We start from the raw sequence: 20776 nt of genomic DNA, 5'->3' as shown, positions 1-20776 counted from the left end.
GCGTTTGACAATAAAGTCATTTGACCTCTTGCACTCCAATATTTTTCGAAGATATTATCATGACCAGCCACTGAAGCACAGATTTTGAGGTGTTCCGAATCCATTTCTTGGTTAGATTTATTAAATCTACATACTTAGACTTCAACAAACAAAATTTGATAACTCAATCCCAAGGGAAAAAATGGAACTCTCTGCATCAAAATCCACAGTTAATTCCCGATTTACCACGAAAATCGTCTGTAGCTGCATTTAGATTGGCAACAGGCCATGATTGTTTGGCCAAACACCTGCATAGAATTGGAATATATCAGTCCCCTAACTGCCCATTGTGCTTATGAAAATATTTGAGGCTAAGAGGGATGAAGTTACAGCAAATGCAGACAGTTACACACAACGCAGAACTGCACGCATTGTATTCTTCACCTGACATAATTAGGAACATTAAATACACAAGCTTGAGATGGGCAGCGCATGTAGCACGTATGGGTAAATCCAGAAATGCATATAATGTGTGTTGGTTGGTAGGCAAGAAGGAAAAAGACTTTCAGGGAGGCCGAGACGTAGATGGGAGGATAATATTAAAATGGATTTGAGGGAGGTGGGATATGATGATAGGGACTGGATTAATCTTTGCTCAGGATAGGGACCAATGGCGGGCTTATGTGAGGGTGGCAATGAACCTCTGGGTTTCTTAAAAGTCATAAGTAAGTAACATAAAGATTGTATTGCTAATATTCAAGTATGAAATTGGCTGTTTTTAATGATTTCTAAAGCTATTGGAGTTCACAATTATATAAGCAGCAGACTGACTTTCACAAAAGTGAAGAGAATCAATCGACTTTCTCTCCTCTCTAACAGAACTTTCCACATTGACGTCTATGACAATACAATTAGGTTCACTTTAGACATGTAACTGAGTACTGGAATTTCTTGGTATCTTGTGAGCTCTAACTTTGTGCCTCGTACACTCTCCGCTTCTGAAAAAAGATTTATTACATACTTCGCACGTATATGGCTTTTCCCCAGTGTGAATACGATAATGTTCTTTCAAATTACCATTAGCTGAAAACTTCTTTAAGCACACATCACAAGTGAACGGTTTTTCTCCAGTGTGGCAACGACTATGTCTGATGAGATCAGCTCTTCTTGGGAACACTTTCAGGCAAGTTTCGCACTTTATGGGGTTATCTCCCATATGAATTCTACTGTGACAATTCAAGTCTCCTTTTCGTCTAAAATTTTTAAAACAAACCTTGCACTTGAACGGTTTCTCTCCGGTGTGAATTCGATAATGTTGTTTCAAGTAGCCTCTCCCAGAGAACTTGTTCTTGCATATAACACATTCGTACGGCTTCTCTCCAGTGTGAGTTCGTTTATGTCCGACGAGGTTGGAATGCTGGGAGAAAACTTTATCACACAGGTTACACTTGTAAGGCTTTTCCCCCGTGTGGATGCGGTAGTGTTGCTTCAGGTTACCCTTCTGTGCGAACTTGAGATGACACTTATCACAGCTGAAAGACTTCTCGCCGGTGTGCGTCTTCATGTGCTGCTTCCGGTTGTGGTGACTCGAGAACTGCTTGCTGCACACCTCACAGCGGTAGCACCTCCCACTCCTGAACGGCGGCTGGTGTGCTCTGTGGCAGACATAGCTGCAGCATTAGCAGTCTAGTATATACAGTCACGAAGGTCAATACGTAGAAAATATGCATCCATAGATAGTTGCTACCCACTAGGATCGCTGCTATCGCCTCATTACAGACAATACGAAATAGTACCTCCACAGTCACTAACGCACCCTGCGTGATTATGTTAGGTCCGTAACACACTTGAAGAGTTTTCGCTAGCGAGAAATGTGTTGCGAGAAAGAGGCGAAGAGCCTTCCTCCACACACTTGGCGAGTTCTCGCTATCACAGATCACACCTCGCTATGATCAGCTATGCACTGCCTTCATGCAGAAAGCATTTTTCTGATTATAGTAATCACTCGCTGGGGGAAATATTATAGGTTATGTATTTACGTATATTGTCGTACTTAAATATATAACCTGTAAGTATATTGTCGTACTTTACAAATTACGTACGAACGCTATGTTGAATCTGAGTATTCAGATGATGAGGAAATGGAGTTACATGAACATATTTCGTTAATGAAAAGAAAAAGTAGGCCTAAAATTAAAGCCAGAAATATCTGAAAATCACATTGTATCTTACGAAAATAAGGGCGAGTTTTGGACACTGGTTTCGATTTGAATGATGATACGTTTAGGCAGTATTTCAGGTTGAATGGACCTCAGTTTTTTGCCATTCATGATATGATAGAGGATTCTTTGCTATGTTCTGATTAAAATTATGTAAACTGTTAAGACATATATGTAGATACATTATTTCAAATGTTTAATCAATACTATTAAACCTCATCACAATAAAATATAGCCCTATTTATTTTCAGGTAATCTGATATTTGTCTCCAGATTTCTTCTTTAAGTTTCGTGTTTTTATAGTTTTATCCCGTGTATCATATAAATAGGCCTACGGGTGACATCGTACAAGTTCGATAAGTTTCTGACTGCAATTATCAGCCATCTTTCCTCATTTTCAAATAAAAACAATAGGCCTACAATTCATCGCCACCTGTGATATCGTTTTCTACATTCAATCGTCATAAAGAGTATAAATGTCAAACATCTTTGATAAATGTGTCAAGAAAATTCGCTGAGCTACCGATTCCAGCGAGAAACTCGCGCGAGGTTTTTGCCTCGAACGAGAATCTCTTCCAGTGTGTGGACGTCCATTTGAATGCATGTTATCAATTTTTTAATTTTCTCGCAACACATTTCTCGCTGGCGAAAACTCTGCAAGTGTGTTATGGGCCTTAAGCTATGGCGATCATCGCTGAGTGAACGCCGCTCAATTAGCTCTACATGTAAATAAATGGAACTGGTTTCTTTACATTCAGCACAGACAGCAGCGATCTATATTCCTTGGCTTCAGATTGATAACAATGATCGTCGTTCATTTAGGAAACAAATGAATGACAATATCACAAACATGGCTGCAAAACATCGTGTATTTAGCAATTTCTCACAAATAAATGATGAAGCTTTAATTAACCATGTTTGCAATCATCCTTCCCTGTACGATAAAAGTTAAAAAAATACAGAGATACCCATAAAAAGGAAATGTTATGGAAGTAAGTTGGTGAAATTACATATATATATATATATATATATATATATAGTGTAAAAGGAATAGACTACCTTCCGCAAAATTCCACTCTTCAATAACAATTATTAAAGGAAACTATTACTTAAGATTATTTTAAAACCTTAATTAACTGTGTTTTAGAATCAGTTTTAAGTTGAATAGTTTAGACAAAAACTTGAGTATTGTAACCACTATAATTTAGAACGAACGATATAATTAATTTTGACACGGATAGCTCGCTCGGAAAGTAATTTAAATACACGGTAGTCTACGTCTGTGTTTAAATAGAACAATGTATACCATTTAGCTCTTCCTCCTTTAATACTTGTCTCCAACCTCAAATGCTAAATGATTCAGCAGAATTGTTAGTCAGTGCTATCTAAGGCCGTGTCTCAAAGCTACATTTTCAGCTGAAGTGAACTAGATTGTTGACTAAATAGCCGGATGTGACGTCATAAGTTATGATCCAAAGCTACATAGTGCATAGCAATCAAGTCCGTAGTAGCTAGTAAACGAAAAAGCTTGCTGCTTATTTATTTATTTTATTTATTTAATTTATTTATTTTATTTTATTTATTTTATTCATTTTATTTAATTTTATTCAATTATTTTATTTATTTACCTATATATTTTATTTATTTAATTTAATTTATTTCATTTATTTTATTTTATTAATTTAATTTAATTTATTTGACTGATTTATATTATTTATTTAATTACTTCATTTATTTTATTTTATTTATTTATTTATTTTATTTTATTTTACTTCTTATTTTATTTATTTATTTTACTTATTCATTTAATTTATTTTACTTATTGATTGATTTACTTTACTTAATTTATTTAATTTATTTTATTTATTTTATTTATTTATATTATATTATTTAATTTAATTTATTTCATTTATTTTATTTTATTAATTTAATTTAATTTATTTGACTGATTTATATTCTTTATTTAATTACTTCATTTATTTTATTTTATTTATTTATTTATTTTATTTTATTTTACTTATTATTTTATTTATTTATTTTACTTATTCATTTAATTTATTTTACTTATTGATTGATTTACTTTATTTAATTTATTTTATTTATTTAATTTATTTATTGATTTAATTTAATTTAATCTATTTAATTTATTTTATTTTGTTTATTTATTTTATTTTATTTATATATTCATTTTAAATTATTTTCTTTAATTTATTTTACTTAATTTATTTAATTTAATTTATTTAATTTAATTTATTTTATTTTATTTATTTTACTTTATTTTATTTTATTTATTTTACTTAATTTATTTAGTTTAATTTTTTTATTTTCTTTATTTTATTTAATTTATTTTACTTAATTTATTTAATTTATTTAATTAATACTGCCTTGTTCACTAAACAAACATGGATACCTCATCAGCAATTGGGGTTATTAAATCTGAAAATGCTTTGGAAGTGAAATAATGTAAATATAATGTAGAATTAACTTTGAACACTGGCATTGTTAGTACCTTCTGTACAATGTTTTAAACATCATCGTAATATATGAAGCCCTTATCTTTTCCACATAATTCGTAATGAAACTGCATTAGGACACTGCCTTCTTAATTTAGTGCTGCACCGTGATGAAGAAGGCCATGTTTCAAGCATACATGTCCAAAGCTCCCTAGTGTGTAGTTTACAAGTCACCTAGTTGCTAGTCACTAGTGTGTAGTATGGACTTGAGCTTTGAGACACGCCCTAATTTTCTGATGGCATAGACCCTAATACTTTCGACAGGAAAGACTATGTTCACTGTAAAGAAAACACCCCAGCCGACGTTTGCTCGGTGATGATCGCCAACGTTGTATGCCTCTGGGCAATAATCGCCATGGTGGAACCATAGTAGCTTAAGGTCAGGAAAGACAAAACAGACAGATTACTGTATTTTTAGTAGGTTATTTTACGACGCTTTACCAACATCTTAGATTATTTAGCTTCTGAATGAGATGAAGGTGATAATGCTGGTGAAATGAGTCCGGGGTCCAGCACCGAAAGTTACCCAGCATTTGCTCGTATTGGGTTGAGAGAAAACCCCGGAAAAAACCTCAACCAGATAACTTGCCCCGACCAGGAATCGAACCCGGGCCACCTCGTTTCGCGGCCAGGCGGGCTGACCATTACTCCACAGGTGTGGACATTTGTATACATCTGAAGTGTGATTAGTGTAATATGTAACTAGTCAGTGATATATACCACTCAACCCCATTATCTCCTGGCTTAGTTGCCTCATAAGTGGTACATCATTGGTGTCACTTATGAGGTTCAGACCTGTCTTCCAACAGTTTACAAAAATAATAACAACGACTAAAGTAGGTATTGAGTTTTGGTCCAACCAATGAGAACCGATCAGCCATATGTCTCAACTCTTTAGTGTGCATGGTTATTAGCTGTTACCAGTGCCTCCAACACATGTTTGTCCTAAATTATAACAATTGCCTACAATACAGTAAAATAATCCGTGGCACTACAGCCCTTGTAGGGCCCAGACCAACCAGCTGACTGTTGGCCTCACGTTCACATGCCGAAGCAGAGGTGGACGATCATCCAACCAGAATGGAGAAATCGTGTGGTTAGCACTAGAGATGGGATAAACTGTTCTTTTTAAGAAACAGTTTCAACTGTAACTGTTTCATGAAGTTGTTCCAAAATAACAGTTTCAAAGAAACAGTTTCATAAGAATATTATGTTTACAACATCAATGTCAACTGTTTCCCTTCTCATCTGCTTCAGGGACATGTTTGAAAGCTCCTTAATCGTGTTTAAATCAGCTGTTCAATGTATTATGAGACGAAAGTCACTTTTCGTAGGTTACTGTTAAAGAGTACAGTAAATAACTACAATTAAAAATGAATCGATTTTAGTAACAATAACGCATATAACCCTAGGAGCGTTTAATAACGGTAAGACATTAGGCGATAATATTTTTCGCAGTATATTAATAATTAACACTATGCTTGGGCACCATGAACACATTCTCCATTAATGGGCGGCTAATAATAATTAATATCAGATTTATTAGAGAATTTGATTGGTACAATTAAATTGAGTGGTCCTACATAGGCTACTGTTGCACGAAGGCCGTGTGGAACCGATATTATATCTACTTTCGATTGGAGGTCGATGGTAGCGCTACACGTGGTCTTTGCAAACAACAAAGAACAGGGAAGCTGTTTAGAAATTGAACTGTTTATCTCTTGGAACCGTGTGGATTGTGTGGAATGTTGAAGTGATCACTGGAACAGTGTAATCTGTTCCAGCTTTTTTTACCCATCTCTAGTTAGCACGATGATCCCCCCAGTTGCTATAGCTGGCTTTCAAAACCGGACTTCACTACTTATCATAGCTCCCCAAGTGCATCACGATGCTGGGTGGGCACCGGTCCCATACACTGGCCAAAATTTCATGAGAAAATTTCTTCTTCATCTTGCGATGTTGGATGACGTATATACGTCCGTTGATGTGACATATTAATGAATTTAAATACTTTATAGTCGCAATCATGCCATGGTATGAAAGAAAAATTTCACAACCTCGAGCGGGATTCGAACCTGCGACTTCCTGTACTCCGGCCAGGCGCTCTGAGCTATCGAGTTCGTCTCACGCTAAAGGCCTGGAATCATCCTTTCATACTGGCGACTCTGTTATAGAGTACTGTTCATAGCGTCTGATCTAGTCAGCACTGCTTATGGGTGGGAAGAAACATTACAAATGTAATCTTCATCTCTATAACAGAGTCGCCAGTATGAAAGGATGATTCCAGGCCTTTAGCGTGAGACGAACTCGATAGCTCAGAGCGCCTGACCGGAGTGCAGGAAGTCGCAGGTTCGAATCCTGCTCGAGGTTGTGAAATTTTTCTTTCATACCATGGCATGATTGTGACTATAAAGTATTTAAATTCATGAAAATTTCTTCCCTTATGAGGACTTGGACCAGTGTGCATTCCGTAACGCGAGTCCTAAGCAGGATGCCTTAGACCACGACACCACAGTGAGGGACCCTACAATACAGTAGCATAACGGAAATATTAATTCAAAACCCCTTCAACAGTCGGCCTTCTGCTGCAATAGGAAGATCCTCAATGACGCGTCTAATGTGAATCTGTGACGTGATATTCAATTACGAAGTTCCTGACTTTGCATAATGTTGTAGGCTACATTTCTACATGCATAAACCAAGACTAGATACAAATAAAGCAACAGTCCGTCCCAGTTTCCCCCACCCATTTCTGCTCGCCCCTCTGTATAGGCTTGTGGCTGGTCAATCTTAGCTATTTCCTGAAAACATTTGCTGTTCGGAATTGGACGTAAATGAATAAAATTATTTAAAGAAAAGAGCCCTGTTAAGAAAGTAACGGTCACGTGATTTCTTCCCTTTCAATGGCCGTGCAACATAATCACTTGGATGGATAGGTATACTTTGTCAGTCTTACTAATAAACTGTGTATAGTTTTTATACTAGACTTATGCAGACTTGAGACAGAAAACTTTACTAATAAACCGTGCATAAGCAATGGATGCATAAACAGGCTGTAACTATAGAATGGGAATTGCTTTGCAGTAGTTATATACACGAAACCCCTTGTTTAAGCGTTGTATATTGAGAAAAAATGGCCGCCCCTCTAACAGCTGTTCGTATTGACTGTCATTTTATGATGATGGTTGCGTTGTAACCACAGAAGAACAAATCAAAGGGCACGGAATAGTTAGAATAATACTGCTGTAGCTTGTACTCTTTGACCAAAATATAGTGTGGTAATCGATTAGAGCCAGTTGTACTATCGATACTTAACACGCCACACTAGAGCGCTCTACCGGATGCAATAGAGAACGTCAGATATTCTATTACCTTTCGTAACGAAGTAATGACGAAACTATGACGTAGCTGTGTAACAGTTATACTGTTATACACGACGTATGTAGTGATTATTAGTAAGGAATTTACCCACGACTTATAAACGAGCTACTCATTGTATAAGTATAAGACAGTTAAACGTCTGTATATAGAGTTTTTATTAGTAAGACCGTATGAAGGTAACACTACTACTATTAAACATGAGAAGTCCATCCAGCATTAGGTAGCAATTGAAAATATAATGAGTACATTATGTGAGAATTTTTTTCCCTCTACATATTATTGTCAAAAATCGAGGTGCGTACCTTATGCGATGGCTCCATCACGAGAGTAAATACAGTAAATAACCTATTATTTAACGACCTTTTCATAAATTATTTTCCACTCTCAATTATGCAGCAAGACTTTATTTTCTCTAGACTTTGAAGAGGGAAAACTGAGGGAGCAATGCGGACATCAGCGACAAAAATAAACTCACACGTAATAGCGCAAACAGGAAATATAAGAGAGCCACTGACTCACATCTCTTCAACATTCAATATTTCATAACCTGGGCATGCTATCATATAAAAAGATTTTTCTACAATAGTGCGTCAAGTGCAATTTGTGTGTGTGAAGCAGTAGCAGCCGGCGATCGAAATCTTCACTGAGGCCAGATGCAACTAGTTTGGTAAGTGCCTCCGATAGGAAATGTTTGTTTATGATATTAATTATTATTGTTATTATATTACTAATATTATTATTATATTATTATTAGTCTATTATTATTACTATTAATGAAAAATAATAATTTCACTCACCAAATAAGCTGTTATGCTGTGAGTTTCAGTGTGATGAAGCAACCCATATTATGTGTTGAAAATCCCCTTTCTTTCTTTTCTTTTTATTTTTTTCCCTTGACAGAAAGGCCAACAGAGAAGTTTATTTTGCACCACATTACCACTTAACCATTTATGTTGCCCATACCAGGATGCAATAGAAACTCGCGTTTTAAGACTATCTGTCAGAAAAACTGTCAGCGATGTTGTAGGTAACTCGATAGACTCTCTCTTTATTTAAAACTTCCTTTCTCTCAATATTATTTCTTCTCGAAAAAGGACACTCTAACAATGAATTAACTGCACCAGCATTATTCCTCGCATTTGTTTCTGTTTATATTTTCCCGAAATACATAACATTGGCCCAGATTCACTACTGTACTACGAAGTACAATAGTACAACACCCTTGCTTAAGTCATAAACTGAGACATAAGGGGAGAGAACAGTGTGGGTCTCTGCCTGCCAAAGAGCTGGAATTTTTGTTATTTATGGCCTATTTAGGAAGACAAGTCAGCATTGCTATTCCCACCCCACTCTACCCTTAAGGCCGGCCCATGGATGGGACGAGTGAAACCTGACCAGGCCAGACGAATTGTGCCTCAGCTACAACGTTTTAAGCGCAAGGTCAAAGCCCGCAAAAACACACGAAATGCAGAAGTCAGAGCCAACACGAGCGATCCTGGCCTCAGGAACAAATTTTACTGCAAAACTGATCTATATACATCACAAGCCAGACCCGACACGAGCGATCCCAGCCTGAGGAGCAAATTTTACTGCAAAACAGGTCTACATACATCACAAAGTTTTCAATTGCTTCTACAGCGATATATGCTTCATTCAAATAACTAATACATTATATAAAAACACAAAATTTCATTTCAGTTCAGCCAAGTGACTGAGGCCCGGCCTCACTTGCCTCAGTCAATCAGCCGCCATTGGTATGAAGTAATAATTTGAGGCTATCGTGAAGTTGTATTTGGACAATCGTATATTTGAGAAACTTGGCAAGCCTCGTCTCTCCAACCTACACTCCTGTCAAGATACTACCCACTTCACGAACTTGATCATAAATTATTATTCGATGTCTGCCAGATGCGCGAAAAAGAAAATAAAACTTTGCATTACATGTTATTTCAAAATTTGACCAAAATCCTAACTGCAGGGACAATGACAATCAAACTCGTATACAAACGTGTATAATATTTATCGGACCTTGAAAAAAAATAGCCCTCGTACATTAAAATACTGCTATTCATTATGTTACTGCAATTATCGATTTCCAAGTAAGCATATGCGATATCGATTAATATCGTACGCGCAACAACCCGCAAGCATTAAATGCAGCAATCGAAAATGCAGGCACGAGTTTTATTCAATTGCTAAACAAAACACTCAAATAAACAACAACACAACTTCAAACATTTCACTGGGATCCAGTCCCCAGACAAATTTCACAAACTATACAATCGACAACTTGTCCTTAAAATAAAATAAATTCTATTCACGTTAATTTTAATATTCTAATAAATTGAGTTAATTTCCTGTGTTTTAATGTCTGTTGCTTTGAGGTTAAAATCTTCTAACTAATGCCCTGTAAAATATCAATAAATACTGCATAGACGCAAAAGTTCTCTGTGCCTGCCATCTGTTGCACTAGTCGAGAACACGCTGAAAATACCCTCATGCTCACTGTTTCATTATCACTAAAGTAACAAGGTAAGATATTTGTAAAAACTCGCTCACGCTCGTTTCATAAACATACTCGCGTTTTAATTACTGCCATTATTGGCTCGTTGCATAATATACTATTTATACATTTCTTCTTATTATGTTAGTGTGTAACGAATCCAAACATTGCGCATGCACAACACATAGATTTTTCATTTTTCACAGCTGAGCCAAACTATATTCAAAATGCAACAACATCACTATTCAAAATTAATAAATTTAAAGGAAATCAATGCAAAAATAATAATAAATATTCACGTGAATAACCCAAAGAACAAGAATAAATACCAGAATAATACATTCCATGTTGACTACAAGAATAAAGATATAAAGTACAAGCAGCACTAAAAAAAGATAAAAAGATTAAAGTACTTATATATAGTTACCCATACTTTCTACATGATAAAACTTCTTTAACATTTAACTTTTAAAAATGAAGTATTGGAATTTCATGACTGATGAATGTACAATTCAGAGATAATCGTAATAAAAATCGCATTTAAAGCGAAAAAATTGCCAAATTCGTAAAAAAATGGGAAAAACAAAGTAAAATTTTCACCAAATCGCGATCATAAAATGTCTCTACAGAATGAGTGTCGTTCATACCTATAAAAATTTTAACTTTCTGACTTAATTTGCAGAAATTCGTGAAAAAAATCATTCGCGAAAATTAGATGTCCCTAGTATAGACACATGATTCTCTTCTGTACCAACAAAAATAAAACTGAAAAAAAAAAAAACCATCATCACTGCTAATAGCCAAGTAAATACAATGTGCAAGTTGCCTGCTCACCTTCGCACACTCCCACTGTCTCCACTGCCTCCTCTTCCTTCGCTCACATCACCATCTTCATCGCTGCTGGATTCTTCATCCTGCAATAAAACAGAGGAATATCTGCATCTTCCATAGTTTGTGTTTTAACACCAGGATGCATGTTTTGCAATACAGTTTCTGCTTCTTAAAACATCGTAGTTTCTACAATAGATTTTTGGAATGTAACATTCTCTTATCATACGGAATTAGAATCCTTCCAATAGTTTACAAACTGGGTCCTGGAGAAGAGGTTCACGCACTGCCATCTCTGCACAATTCACGAGGATTACAAATGCCAGTACTGTACAGTAGGGGCATGAAAAGTTTCTCACAATGAAATGACAGCGGCTTTCTCCAGTATAGGCGGAAGTTACTTCTATTTCCATACAATGCAATTTTATTATGAAAATCATAACAAATTCTCCAGAAATTGATTATAAACTTCACAACATATTTCCAATCAATACCAAACTCACACATTAAAACATGTTTTTTAAAATAAACTGATACAACATATATCATGTATATGAAAGATAAAGATATACAAGATCAAATAAGAAATTTTAAAGCAATCTATAAACACCATAAAAGATCTTGGGGTAAAACAACGAGAGATAGAAAATCTGATTGTATAAGACCACAGACAAATCTCACTCCTGTCTGAATTCTTGAAAAACAAGCAGCAAAAAATATTTTGCGCTAAAATGAACGAAAAATATTCTCAGAAATAAACGAAAGAAGAGAGAGAAATTGTACAGAATATCTTGTACGTATGCAAAAAAGAGAATTCGTATGAACTACGAGGTCAGAACAAATTGCCCGCTACCGACACATAATTTCATCTGTTCACAAAAACATACAAATACACAAACAATACAACATGAAAACAGCACTATTTGCAGATGATATAGTTTTGTGCACTTCCGGATCTTACAGACATAGACACAAAACTCAAAATTCTGCTCTTAAAGCTCTAAATCAACTACATGAATGGAATACATCAAATTTGATGACACTCAATTTAAGCAAAAGTAACTACCAAATATTTTCACTTGGTAAAAAAGAAAGAGAATTCAATATCCAATACAATGGCCAACACCTTCCTAGGACTTACGAATCCAAATATCCTGGAGTTATTTTCGATAGTAAGATAACATAGAGCAACCATTTGAAATACATTTCTGAAAAAGCTCGTAAAAGATTCTCCCTTCTAAAAAGACTAGCAGGAAAGAAATGGGGATGCTGTAGGAATACTTTGAACACTACATACAAAATGTTTATACAGCCAGTGCTGACATACTGCGGAGAGATTTTAATTACTTCAACTTTCATAAACGAAATAGAACGTGTTCAAAACCAAGCTCTCAGACTCATTACTGGTGGAATCAAAACAACTCCAATTGATTCTATGAGATTCCTCACTAATATTAACAGCATCAAAATGACAATAGAAGAAAAAGCACTGATTCAATATGAAAAACTTATCAGATTACCAGGAAACAATTGGCATTCATACAGTCCTCTCTGTAGATTGTAAACTCAAAAAAGTTTCATATCCATTGTTCAAAAATTAAAACAGAAAATCAATATCCCGAATTTAAAAGAAAACTTATAAATTAAACCAAACCCTTTAACTCTATTAAATATAGAATATAATCTAAATTTAACAGAAGAAATACTGAAATCAGAAGTAAACAATGAAATACTAAAACAATTGTTTTTAGAGACAATTATCTTGAAAAATATTGGAGTGCAAGAGGTCAAATGACTTTATTGTCAAACGCCTGGCATTAGAAAACAACAACAACAACTTTACTATACGGCATACCATGTATTTTTTATTTCTCACGTAATTTAAACACTCCTATTTCAAGACGATTTTCCCCTAACAAAGTGCGAATAAATACGATATCTGAAAGTCTTGATTGCCCGTATGTTCTGTCAGAAGAAGAGGGAATGCACTGTAACAGGCTGCAAGTACGTCATTTTGAATCACAAAACCAGTCTTACAACTTTTGAACCACAAAGACAGTGTGGTTCATCATGCTCACCTGTGGCTCTGTCTTGACCGACACGAAGTGTCCCTCACTTTTGGGCTCCAGCAACTGCACCTCGCTCAGAGATGACATCAGATAGGCATCCTCATCGGAGCTCGACTCCTCCTTCACACCTCCCAGGTTCAGCTGCGATCAAGACCACAGGAGTTGATGTGACACTACAGCAAATGCGATGATGCGGGGAGGAGAAATTCTCCCTCCTTGAGAACAATTAATAGTCCCTTGACATAATTACAATGCACTATGGTCGAATATTCTTTTTCTCCATAAATAATGTGACCAGAATTTCTGAAGATCAAAAGAGGACACTTACTAATATGTAGGTACTACAGTTTCGCAGAAAATTCCCTCAACTAGTCACACAACAGTCCGTACCAGAAATAGAAATTTAATTTTCTAACTTTAAAATAATGTAAACACAGTGTAGAGATCAACTGTTTAAGATTGATCACATATTACAACAAAATTACAAAAAATAACAAAAGACCTCGTAATACAAATCACGAAATTACAGCCTAATATTTCTATTGGGCATATTTCTTCTGGTGAGTGAATTACTATATAAGAAGTTTCTTATTTCTTCAAGAAACTGAAGAAATGAAGCAAACATAATCTACCAAGAATATATATTTTTACTGAATATCTCCTTCCTCTTTCACCTGCAATTTGGAATGCATATCCCATTTTAAAATTGCATCACGTTACATTTTGCTTTTGTTTTATTGAATGCAACTTTTGAAAGAATCTGATGATAATGACTGTTCCCTTAGCGCTGGATATTTCAGAAATTTTATAAAGTAGAGATGTGTGAATACATTTTGTTGGCAATTTTATTGAAACTAATAGACATATCTGTTTTAGATCTTTGATACTCGATATTTCAACTTTATAAAGCTGAGTGTAAAGCTCACTGATCAACGAAATTCAACATTATGACACTGAGATCTACAATCAATCAAAGCAAACTATCGTAATCTGGTTTCCTTCCCATCAATGTCTGCATGGAAATGTACAGGCCGATATGGCAGCAAAAGAAGCAACCCGTCTTTCTATACAGGATATGGACAATGACACTGGGCATAATGATACAGTCACTCACCTTGAAACAAAGTTAAATGATCTATGGTACTCTAGTTGGCTTCAAACATCTACTAGCACACTCAGGGAAATTAGAACTGCTTCCAGTTTACCCTAGCCAATCAAACTTCTATCCCAAATGAATCAAGTTTTCATCAACTGACTACATATTGGACATACAAAGCTTACAAAAGGTTATTTACTAAAGAAGAAACTTCCTCCAGTTTGTAACACTTGCAGTGAAACTCTTTCTGTGAAGCACATCATCCAGGACTGTCCTCAATATAATCAGGTAGGCTACGACAACAACTAAAAATCCCCACCATTATAGCAAGCTCTCTTGGTGAACATTCTTACTGCAATAGTGTCAAAGTTTTTCAAATTAACTGGATTATTTGATAAAACTATGTAATGTTTACTGTAATGAATTAACTTGTTAAATGTTATGTTATTGGTAATAAGTTTGTGTCACGATATGACTTTTGTTATAAGTTAAAGCGACAATAAATAAATTAAAGGAAAAAGCTCAGTGTGTTTGTTTGAGAATTACTTTCACCATCCTTTCCACCAGTAACAACAGCTGCTGCAACTGTTTGCATCATGGGTCATCTGCACTCATTAACATAATTCATGCCACATTGGTCACGTCTTATTTAAGAAGCAGGGACTCTTGACCTTACTTACTTACTGGCTTTTAAGGAACCTGGAGGTTCATTGCCGCCCTCACATAAGCCCGCCATCGGTCCCTATCCTGAGCAAGATTAATCCAGTTTCTATCATCATATCCAACATCCCTCAAATGCATTTTAATATTATCTTCCCATCTACGTCTCGGCCTCCCTAAAGGTCTTTTTCCCTCTGGCCTCCCAACTAATACACTATATGCATTTCTGGATTCGCCCATACGTGCTAAATGCCCTGCCCATCTCCAACGTCTGGATTTAATGTTCCTAATTATGTCAGGTGAAGAATACAATGCGTGCAGTTCTGTGTTGTGTAACTTTCTCCATTCTCCTGTAACTTCATCCCTGTTAGCCCCAAATATTTTCCTAAGCACCTTATTCTCAAACACCCTTAACCTATATTCCTCTCTCAAAGTGAGAGTCCAAGTTTCACAACCATAAAGAACAACCAGTAATATAACTGTTTTATAAATTCTAACTTTCAGATTTTTTGACAGCAGACTGGATGATAAAAGCTTCTCAACTGAATAATAACAGGCATTTCCCATATTTATTCTGTGTTTAAGGGAAGAGGATGGTATTTTTTGGTGAAAAATGAGTAAATTTTCAAAAAACAATTTTTTCCCTTAAAATACTCTGTGTTATGTGTAGAATACATTGTATAATATTTTGTGGGTATTTGTGCCCTTATCAGTTGTTGAGACGCCATTTTTAAACTTCCTGCACCCTGGATTTTTAAATCACACCGCCCTTTTGTTTGTTGTTTCCGGAACTTCATTTTTTTTTTTCAAAACCAAATTTTTCTTTAAAATACTCCGTGATGTGTGTGGAATACATTGTATAACATTGTGTGGGTATCTGTGCCCTTATTGGATGTTGAGACGCCATTTTTCAAGTTCCTGCGCTCTGGATTATTAAATCACACCCCCTTTTGATTGCTGTTTCTGGAACTTTACTTTTTTCGCTACATAGCCAGACAAAAATCGATATAATTTTTGAACTATTAAAGATATATGAATGAAATTTAGACTACACATTCTCTAGACTACTAGGAAACTTTTCTCTGTAACGGAATTTCCCTAATTGATTTCATTTTAAAAATAAGTCTCTCTGTTTGCAAGAAAGAAAATAAAAAAAAATGTTATTAAATTTTAATTGTTTATTTTACAAATGTAGGAACTAATATCAAATTTCTGTTACAGACAGTTTGTAGAGCGTTCTTTTACAAATAAATTGTAACATAGTGTTTGAATTTATCTTTAAAAATGGCTTAGATATATCGAGTTTAGTAAAATCCTGCATTGGGTACATTTTTTTTTCAAATCTGCCTCCCAAATAATTTATTCAAAATATTTATATTTTGTTGAGTTGCTATAGCCATGAGCTCTCTACATACAAAAAATTAATATTTTACACCAAATAAGAAAAAAGTTTTAAAAATTACTATCCTCTCCCCTTAATTTATATTTGTTACTGTTGCTCCAAGGTATTTGAACTTCTCCACCTCTTCAAAAGATAAATTTCCAATCTTACATACATTATTTTTCTGGGGAATATCGGACCTTGCCAATTTTAGTTACACATGTGGAGTTCATTCACGTGACCAGAATCATTCTAGGCAGATGGTAGGAATACTAAACCTTTTACAAAATATCTATTTTCTTCAGGATTAGGTACTCTTACACATAGGGATTTTTAATACCTTCCCATATATTTGTCAAATAATCACAAATGTGTATTAATTTATAGCTAGTGTTTTACTTCGGAACAAGAAGCTCGTCATGATGACAGACTCACCTCGGCTTCACATTTCATTATCGGGATTGTGTCGTCATCACTATGTGGTTCAGGCTCTATCTTGATTTCTTCCATCTTTAGCTGTAAGACAAGAAAGGCAACCAATTAAGACAATGTCTTCATGGGGTAAAGAAGTATTTTGGTTTGCAGAAATGTTTAAGAGTGGACTGTGTAGATACCCAATAAAAATACCGTGACATAGAAGTCACCTGCCAAATGGGGCAAACAACATTATTTTGAAATGACAAATGTCAGCATAACAAACTGTTACCTTTCGCAATTCTACCTTCAGCCTCTACTGACGTGGTAGTTCATATGTTTTGAATAACACGGGTGCTAGAAAAAAGGCGAGGGGTGATAAAAAGAGAAACCAAGAGTCAGGAAGTGATAGGGAAGAAAGTAGTGGAAAGATTAAGGGTGCGAGTGTAAGTGGAAATCTAGGATGTGAAAGTGAAAGCGTGGGGGGGGGGGGGGAAATAAAAGAGGAATAGAAGAAGAAATAAACAGAAAGAAAGACAAAGACAAATAAAGACAGAGATGAACAGTAAAGAAAGGTCAGAACCTGCGACAGCTGAGGATATGGCAAAGGTATTAGATATGATTAAAAAATGTGGGGATGTGATCAAAAAGTGCTAGTAAAGGGAAATTGTAAATGATCGAGAAGTATAGGGGAGAGAGAAAGTGTATAAGCTGATGTGTAGGAAGTGAGAATAGTGACAAAGGATTAGGTGTAAGCAGAATAGTGAGAAAGTGAAAGTGAGCGCAAATAGGAATGAGAGAAAATAGTGAGAAAGGGTTAAGAGAAGTGAACAAGTGACAGCATAAAATTAGTACTAACATTTGAACGTTGGAACAGCAAATGAATAAAAGAGAAATATAGGAGAAAAGATCAAAGAACAAATAGGGCAAATAATTCAATATGATAATTTATAGAGAAAAAGTGAAATTGAGATTTTAGTGAATAGTAGTTAGAGGAAAAGGGGGGTTTGAAAGGTGTATATAATATTGGATATATTAGGATTAATGAACAAAAAGAGAATAGCAAATGAAATGTAGAAGTACTGAAGGGGAGATTGACCAAGTAACAAAAAAGGTGCATAATGTAATTGGGAGTATCTGTGTAGACATGTACTGCAAATAATGTGTTATTGTAATAATATGTTAATGGTGGCACCGGATACAGAAATGTGAGGTCCACCATTACATGTAAAGAAGTGCTGTGAAGAAATATATCATATCGTATCACATCATATATCATATGTTTTGAATAACACAGACCATTTGGAAGTATGTAGCGGGGGGGGGGGGGACTGTTCTTTTAATACTAAACACATCAAAACTATTATCTGCAACTTAATTTTCAGACACGAAACAATATCTAATGTCTCTTTACTGTTTCCACAGTAAGTGCTTGAGGGCATATGGCTTTAAATACCATCTCCACAGCATCAACAGGGGAATGCAGAAAAAAAGAGAGAGAGCGAAGAGGGTGGATGAGTGTGTGTCTGTGTTTTTTTTATCTGTTTAGGTGGAAAAGGTAAGATTGAACAGTGTTACTATTTTTTACACAGTCAACATTTGGAATGCATGGAAGTACTACAAAGAGTTGGAAGATTTGGAAAATGAGAATAGGGCCTTAAAAATAAAAATTGATTAAATTTTGAATAATTCGAAATAATTAAGGCAACCGGTAAATGTAAACTTAGGCAAGGAAACTCAGCAAAACAGTCAGATTTTGACTAATTAACAAAATCTAAGAAAGTCATAGTAAAAGAATCCCGTTACTACCTTGAAAAGTATTATAAAAACGTCCGACTTTTAAATACTAAAACTGAATATTTTTTTGAAGATGTTATTAGTAATAATGATTATGTGCTGTCCAAAACATGAGCTTGTTGAAAGGTGACTTTTTTCCAAATAGGCTACTACAGGGAGTTTCTATGCAGACCAGTCTTACGCACCTCTTACAAATATAGCTTTGTAGGTATTTCTTTACAATTGCGTTACCAAAGAAAGGTAGGATTTATTTACATAAGCTTACTTGCATTCTAGTAGATTAATATGTATCATAAACAAAACACAAATTGAGCAGCACTATCATCGCACCAGAATAAGGGTGGAAAGTTCCTGTGAAAGTGGTGGCCGGCAGAAAGACGAAATCACATGCCTTGCATGTAAGCTATTTGGTAGGTACACAGATAGAAAGAAAGTGTATTTTCGTAAAGTCGAGTATTAGTGACAAGTTACAGATCTTGTATTATATTTCTGTCTCCGTGCAACGTCACGTTAACGGTAGGAAGAGGGAAAGAAAGAAGTTCGCAATGCTTTTTAATGCTCTGGTGCCCATGAATAAGATAAGCTATTCGAAATTTACCGGTCACTTACCAGCAGACATACCGTACAATAAAAGAACTGTAGGTTCAGTTAGTGCAGGCGTTTGGTAGCCTACGTCTGGCATATTATACCCGTTGTGGTCGGTAGGTGCGTATGGATAGGTATCCGCTTTCCTCTAATAACGCAATTGGAAACATTATCATCATATTTTATGTTCCGAAGTCGCCGTGCTTTGCATGTTATTCCAAGGAATATTAAAGATCATTCAAGACGCCAGAGAGATAAGACTAGAGTGAAGTTATTTGTTACCTTAATAAGAAATTAATAAATGCTGAAAGGACAAATTTAAGCACTCAATCTATAGTTACAACACTATTTGTAACGTTTTGAAATAATATTTCAACTATAACAGTTTATTACAAGAATCCATTTTAGCTGCATATACCTCCTAGATCATGTGTGAAATGTCTATGCAACTTGTTAGCATGTTAGTCATTCTGTAGGCCGTGACTATTAACACGCTACAAACAACGTTGGGTTTAATGAATTAATATAGGCCTAATAATAACACTGAAAAACAAATTTTTACTTTTTGTCTTGCTCTGAAATAAAAATAGGTGAATATTACTAATATGTGTGCCCTAAATCTGAATTTAAAATCCAAATTACTCCATCATGTACCATTTTCCAGGGAGAGTGAATTGAATTTTTTTTATGAAATTTTTTTTTTTTTTTTTTTTTCACTGTTACTGATAAAATTACAACACACTAGGGATTCAAAATGCCTCATAATACTTGAAAATGCGTACTATATATATACAAAAATTTTGTTACATAGTTTAAAACACAACAATAAAAATATTTCACGCCTATAATGAGAACAATCTCGATTTGAACTTAACATTTAAAAGAATTTTCTGGATGACTTCCTTTATTAGACCCGAGACTGCCTTTTACAAGGAACCAACAATAGTCTGCAAGCATGCTGGATGATGACCTTCCTTTATATCACCTTTCCATTTCAGATATTTCTTGATGAAATCTTTCCCATGCCCATTGCTTACCGTTCCAAGGTTAGGAGGAAAGAAATCCAAATGAGAATGTAAAAGGTGGTAAAAGTGTATTGTGAGAGACATATTACACTCCATTTTCTCATATGCACTTAACATGGTTTCCACAAGTTCGATGTTGTTATCTGCCTTAGAACTTCCAAGGAAATTTAAGCAAACATCTTTGAAAGCATGCCATGCCATTTTTTCTGTAATGGAAAGTTTTTCCTCAAGCAAAGAGTCAGCCATAACTTTGTGAATTTGTGGATCGATGAAAATCCCCTCTTTTAATTTGCCTTCACTCAAACTGGTAATTTTTTCTTTTAAAT

At 35.1% G+C, this 20776-nt stretch overlaps 1 protein-coding gene across 1 annotated transcript; it reads right to left on the bottom strand.

Moving 5' to 3' along the window:
- Positions 1 to 742: 742 nt before the first annotated feature.
- LOC138698690 (zinc finger protein 501-like) lies at positions 743 to 19842 on the bottom strand. Its single transcript, XM_069824867.1, has 5 exons — positions 19708 to 19842; positions 17065 to 17145; positions 13502 to 13633; positions 11430 to 11509; positions 743 to 1634 (listed from the first exon to the last, which is right to left on the bottom strand). Exons 2-5 carry the CDS (start codon positions 17137 to 17139, stop codon positions 902 to 904), a joined length of 1020 nt encoding a protein of 339 aa, XP_069680968.1. The 5' UTR covers positions 17140 to 17145; positions 19708 to 19842; the 3' UTR covers positions 743 to 901.
- Positions 19843 to 20776: the final 934 nt, after the last annotated feature.

Source organism: Periplaneta americana, chromosome 4 (assembly GCF_040183065.1).
Source record: "Periplaneta americana isolate PAMFEO1 chromosome 4, P.americana_PAMFEO1_priV1, whole genome shotgun sequence".
NCBI lineage: Eukaryota > Metazoa > Arthropoda > Insecta > Blattodea > Blattidae > Periplaneta > Periplaneta americana.
The sequence above is the reverse complement of the archived record's forward strand: the minus strand, read 5'-3'. Positions and strand labels throughout refer to the sequence as shown.

Coding starts and splice junctions, on each gene's coding strand:
- LOC138698690 (XM_069824867.1), bottom strand. CDS start 17,139: ATGGAAGAAATCAAGATAGAGCCTGAACCACATAGTGATGACGACACA. Junction 13,634..17,064: donor TAATGAAATGTGAAGCCGAG/GTGAGTCTGTCA, acceptor TCTTGATCGCAG/CTGAACCTGGGAGGTGTGAA. Junction 1,635..11,429: donor GACAGTGGGAGTGTGCGAAG/GTGAGCAGGCAA, acceptor TGTCTGCCACAG/AGCACACCAGCCGCCGTTCA.